Genomic DNA, 6030 nt, shown 5'->3' on the forward strand with positions numbered 1-6030 from the left:
AGCACTGCTGATTGATTTGATTCCTGAGCTGTGCTTTGCTCTGGCAAGAGGCCTCCTAGCAGGGAGCATGTGCTGATCCTGCTTTTCCTTGGTGGGAGCTGGAGTGGTGAGGAGTGTTGGGACAGCAAACACATGGCAAACCCAGAAAGGTGTGGATCCAAACGTATTCCACGCTCTCCTGAAGGCAAGGCAGCTCACTCCCAAGGCAGTCTGAGAGCAGGGTCCAAGCCTGGCCATGAGAGCACCTCCCTGGAGCTGGGATGAGTCTGAAGTGCTCCTACTGAGCCCAGCTGTCCAGGCAGGAGATGCTGGGCCAGGTCTGTGTTACAGCATCACGTGGGATTGGCAAAACACTGTTCCTTTTTTCCTTTAAGGCACATCTGAGCAGCACAAGTGCCTCTGGTTCTTCCAGGGCTGTGCCAGCACCGACACCTGCCTGAAAGCTGGGTGCTTGCTCATGGAATAAGCAGGGCTCAGATCTTGGCTTCCAGCTGTGCTTTCCAAACAGGAGCAGCTTTGGTTGCTGTGAGAATACACGCAGGGCATCAGGGAGAGCTCCAGGAGTGAGCCCTTCAAACACCCAGAGCACAGCCCCGGGCTGTGGCCAGAGCTCCAGGAGTGAGCCCTTCAAACACCCAGAGCACAGCCCTGGGCTGTAGCCAGAGCTCCAGGAGTGAGCCCTTCAAACATCCAGAGCACAGCCCCGGGCTGTAGCCAGAGCTCCAGGAGTGAGCCCTTCAAACACCCAGAGCACAGCCCCGGGCTGTAGCCAGAGCTCCAGGAGTGAGCCCTTCAAACACCCAGAGCACAGCCCCGGGCTGTAGCCAGAGCTCCAGGAGTGAGCCCTTCCAAACATCCAGAGCACAGCCCCGAGCTGTAGCCAGAGCTCCTCTGTGCTGGAGCTGGGGGAAGCGAGGAATCCTTGCCCCGCTCCCGCTGTTGGGCTGGGCCGTTCCACGCGGAGCGCGTCCCTCGCCCTGCTCCAGCGTGTTTTCCTCTGTGTCAGATGGATGCTGCTCTGCTGGAGCTCTGGACTGCTCTGCTGCCTTTTCTCTCAGCCCCTGAAATGTGTTACTTGTAAAATCATATGATGCAATCTGCGCTGGAGAAGGGGAAAGGAAGGACTTGCAGCACCATTAGGATCGTAGCAGGGGTATGGAACGAAGTGCAGTTAATGTGTTGGAACAAGTGTGTTTTGGCCTTTTCTGGAATTAATGTGGACCTGATGGGTTTGTTCCTGATAGCCATCAGCTGGGAGGAACTTGCTCTGGCTTCTTCTCAAATCTGAGCTCAATGTTTCCCCTTTCCTTCTGTTTTCACTTGCTGCATTTTTTATTCATTTATGTGCTTTGCTTTAGCTCTCAGTCGTGATAAATAAGGATCAAACCCCACACTCCCTTGTGATATGTGCCAGGTTTAAAACTTAACACCATTAGCTCTAACTGGTATTGTGGCCTTGTAGAAGTGGTTGGAATCCTAAACTCTTTTTCTGTAGTTCTGCTTCTGGCTGAGTGTTCACTTAATTTCTCTTTCAAAATGCTTTGTCTGAGGGGTCAATAATATCTGAAAATGAGATGTCCTAAAAGCTGCCCACAGTCAGTTGCATTTTTGAAGTCAAAACAGATCCTGGTTGCTGGGTGCTTTGTTTTAGTATTGGTGATTAAGTCAAACTTGTAATTCCCTGTCTTTTTTGAATTGCCACACATTTAATCTCCTCTGAAATCTTGGCAAGAATCATCCTTTCCTTGATCCTAGTAATACCACCCCTCCTCCACAGTGGATGTGGGTTTCTACCAGGGGTGGGATGTGTTAACAGTGTGCCCAAAACAGGTGTTTTATGCCTCATGGCATTGCCGATGGTTTGGGAGGCACAGAGGGAGGAGCTTTTTCCAATTTCACTTTTATTTCATATTGTAGACTCATAGAATCATGGAGTGGTTTGGGAGGGAGCTTAAAGCCCATCCAGTCCCCCTCCCTGCCATGGCAGGGACACCTCCCACTGTCCCAGGCTGCTCCAAGCCCCAGTGTCCAGCCTGGCCTTGGACACTGCCAGGGATCCAGGGGCAGCCACAGCTGCTCTGGGCACCCTGTGCCAGGGCCTGCCCACCCTCCCAGGGAACAATTCCTTCCCAATATCCCATCCAGCCCTGCCCTCTGGCACTGGGAAGCCATTCCCTGTGTCCTGGCCCTCCATGCCTTGTCCCCAGTCCCTCTCCAGCTCTCCTGGAGCCCCTTTAGGCCCTGCAAGGGGCTCTGAGCTCTCCCTGGAGCCTTCTCCTCTCCAGGTGAGCACCCCCAGCTCTCCCAGCCTGGCTCCAGAGCAGAGGGGCTCCAGCCCTTGGAGCAGCTCTGTGGTCTCCTCTGGACTCCTCCAGCAGCTCCAGGTCCTTCCTGTGCTGAGAGCCCAGAGCCCTCTTTAGGTCCTAGGAGCTGTAAAGACTCAGAGAGCTCCTGTGTGGTGGGAGAAATCTGCCTGGAAAAGATCTCTGATAACAGAAGTCAGGGTGAAAATCCAGTGGTGAGAAGGATGGGCCCTACTGCTCTTCCAGCCCTGGAGCAGCAGTGGCACCGCTGCTGTCCCCGATGGATTTCCATAACCCCCAAGTCCTTGTGCTCTCAGAACCCACAGGCTGCATGTCCAGAGCTGGTTTTATCCCTGTTTTTCCCTTCAGGGTGAGGGTGTTTGACGTGCGCCGTGGCGAGGCCGCGTGCTCCCTGTACGCGCACCAGCTGGGGGTGTCTGCGGTGCAGATGGACGAGTGGAAGATCGTCAGCGGAGGGGAGGAGGGCCTGGTGTGCGTGTGGGACCAGCGCATGGGCACCAAGCTCTGGGAGATGCACGCCAGGTAACTCGGGCTGGGGGGGAAGCTGGGCCGTGGGGGTTATCAGGGCTGGCAGGAGTGTGGCAATGAGAGGACTTTTTGGGAGTTCTGTGTGGTTTGGGGACAGGGTGCCTCCCCGCCTGGAGCGCTGTGTGTTTCTGTGGGGGCCCTTCAGCTGTCATGGCCTTTCTGCTCATTAGTTGAGTGTTTCAGTCGGTGTTCAGTTGTTTCCCCTGGATTTTCCATGAAGTTCAGTCAGTGACTTCTCCCTGCCCCATCCCCAACCTCAGTTTAGTTGTTGGACCTTGATTTTAAAGTGGTGGACTGGCTGTTTTGAGAACGACTGGTTCTGGCTGTCTCCATCCAGTGCATCCAGCACAATCCCTGCGTTTCTGTTCACCTCATCCACACATTCCCTCAATGGTGAGGATTGAAGCATTTACACTCATTTAAATACTGAAACACCAGTTTGTACCGAGCACAAGGAGCACAGCACTGAAAGTACAAGCAGAGATCAGCATCCTGGAGCTGACACTTTGTACAGCTAAATGAAGATTTCCTGATCAAAGCACAATTCCCGGACTTTGTCTGGATAAAGACTCGAGGATTTAGCCCCTTGTAAGTCTGAGTGATATCCATAAAATGAACAGATAAATCCTGATTTCTTTTTTTTTTTTAATGCATCTTCCCCAAAGAGGAGCTAGATGAGGTATTTACAGGCAGGGAAGTTCAGGCTGGAGTTGTCATTGATTAATAGCAGGTATCACTTTCTGTGTTGACCCTGGGAATGATAAAGGCTGCTGTGATGTGGCTGATGCATTAAGGACAATATTCCATTGATTGTCTCCTTGGCATGCTCATTAGTGGTGCTCCAGGAGGGGGCAGGCAGGGCAGGGCTGAGCTCGGGGGTGTGCTCAAAGCGAAGCCATTCGATTAAACATGTAGAAAACACTGCTTAATCTAGAGAGGAATCAGAAGGGATCACTCCAATCGAAAGGCATTCCTAGATAAGGCATGTGCTGTTATCCCCATGGCAGGGATGGAAAACAGGAGCAGGAGCTGAGGGAGGTGACAGGAGACACATCTGGGGTGTGGAGATGAGCCATCCTCATGTGAGGAGAGAAGTGACTCCTGCTTGAACAGAAAGTGCTGTTCTGGGGTTTGGGGTTAGGTACTCACCACTGAGAGGGAAAGGAATGAAGACCTGACCTCGGTGTCCAAAGGAGGGACACGAGGATGGGGAAGGGTCTGGAGGGGCCACACAAGGAGCAGCTGAGGGCTCTTGTTCAGCTGGAGCAGAGAACACTGAGCTCAGATCCTCCCCAGGGAGCTGGAACTTCTCCCGAGGGCAGCTCCGATCTCTGCTCTGTGAGCAGGGACAGCACCCAGGGAGCAGCTGGAGCTGGGCCAGGGCAGGCTCAGGCTGGAGAGCAGGGAAAGGTTCTTCCCCCAGAGGCTGCTGGGCACTGCCCAGGCTCCCCAGGGAATGGGCACGGCCCCGAGGCTGCCAGAGCTCCAGGAGCGTTTGGGCAGCGCTGCCAGGGATGCCCAGGCTGGGGCTGTTGGGGTGTCTGGGCAGGGCCTGGGGTGGGCTGGATGGTCCCTGTGGGTCCCTTCCCACTCCGTGGTTCTTAGCTTGTGCCTTGTGGTGCATTTCTGAGCCACCTCAGCGCATGGGTGTGTGGGGTGTCCTTCCCCTTCGTTTTGGGAAGCATCCTGCCCTTCCCGGGAGCGCTGCAGTCCTTAGAGCAGCCAGCAGCCAGTGCAGCCCGCATCCATCCCTCCCTGCCAGCTTTCCAGCGTATTTTCTGGCCTCCTCGTGTGTTCTGGGAAGAGCCCACTAGATGGGGATAGAAGATGTGGGATCTGCTCCAGGCGGGAAGAGCCAGAGGTGCAGGTTCCCAGCCTCCGGCCGGAGGGAGGCCGCTGATTTCAACCACTCCGTGTTTAATCCAAATCCGTTCCTTTCCCAGCACTCGGATTTTGGAAGTCCGGTGCAGGTGGCCCCTCACCCCGTGCTCTGGGTTGTTTTCCAGACATCCCGTCCGCTATGTGTGGTTCAATTCCCACAGTCTGATCACTGCCAACATCCCCGAGGAGAAGAACCCCCGAGGCTCCAGCATCACTGACGACGACCCCAGCGTGCACCGCAAGTGAGGACCCAGCCCTCAGCAATGTGCTTTGTTTTTAAATAGCGCCCTGAGCACCTGAGTCATCACGCAGAGCACTTACAGAGGGGGTATAGCAGCAAAAAAATAAAACTGAACAAAAGTTGAAGGGTAAGGTTTACAAAACAAGCGATGAATTGGCTCTTGATTCGCTTGAGCACAAAAAAAATGGGGTTTTTTTCTCAGCAGGGGAACATAAAGTCCACTGAAGCCAGGCAGGGAATGCAGCCCTCTCCATGCTCGAAATATTAGTAATGCTGTCTCCTCCTCAAGGAAAACTGCTGGCATTTAAGCTGCAGGTTTTGGTATTTGCATCTCAAATGGCTGTTAGTGCTAATTGAACTATCAAATACCAGTGTATTTATCTTCCCCCGTGCTGGAGAGCCTGGAGATGTTTCAGCAGATGACAGTCACGTCTCTGCAGGGCTGGAGGGAATGATTCACCAGCCCTTCCCAGCCTTGCTGGGTCCCTGGGAGGAGACAGGAGGGAGTTTTCCTGCTTAAAAGTGCTCAGCCTCCCGCAGAAGGGATGGGGGTTTTTATCAGTTTTTTCAGCCTTTTTCAGTTCAGATGATTTTTATGGTGATTTCCACCTCTGTTTGCTTTCCCACTGAGGTGACATGGTGTGTGCTGGTTGTTTTCCGTGCAGGTACCGAGGGATCATTTATTCCTACGAGTTCTCCGTGGATCAGCTGGCTGTGGAGAGCGTCCTCCCCATCTGCCGCTCCTCCTACGACGAGCTGACAGGTTACAACTACAACATCGGCCTGGCAGTGCCCTACGACAGCATCTAGGGGACCCCTCGGCTTCTGGGGCCAGTCAGGGCCACGGGTGAAGGAAAATCCATGTGGGACAAGCACCCAAAAGTTGGTGTTGGCTGCACCAGTGGGCTGGGATTTGCCAAAGGCCTGGGGATGTGAACCCAAACAGAGCGTGGCTGCCCTGGAGCATCCCTCTGGAATGTGGTGTTCTCTGGACATGTCCAGGGGTCCAGCCTGGTGGAGTGCAGAGGCTGAGGAGGGAAAGGGAGCACTGCAGGG

The 6030-nt window shown here is 54.1% G+C and overlaps 1 protein-coding gene across 1 annotated transcript in view; it reads left to right on the forward strand.

The window, feature by feature from the left end:
* Window positions 1-6030, forward strand: part of FBXW8 (F-box and WD repeat domain containing 8) — a 50270-nt gene that overhangs the window by 43053 nt on the left and 1187 nt on the right. The window contains 3 exon segments of the mRNA XM_017746481.1: window positions 2673-2846; window positions 4859-4975; window positions 5640-6030. The exon segment at window positions 5640-6030 is cut by the window's right edge and continues 1187 nt beyond it. Of these exon segments, the coding sequence (XP_017601970.1) occupies window positions 2673-2846; window positions 4859-4975; window positions 5640-5784 (436 nt within the window). The 3' untranslated portion in view covers window positions 5785-6030.

Source organism: Corvus brachyrhynchos, unplaced genomic scaffold (genome assembly GCF_000691975.1).
Source record: "Corvus brachyrhynchos isolate BGI_N302 unplaced genomic scaffold, ASM69197v1 scaffold19, whole genome shotgun sequence".
Classification (NCBI taxonomy): domain Eukaryota; kingdom Metazoa; phylum Chordata; class Aves; order Passeriformes; family Corvidae; genus Corvus; species Corvus brachyrhynchos.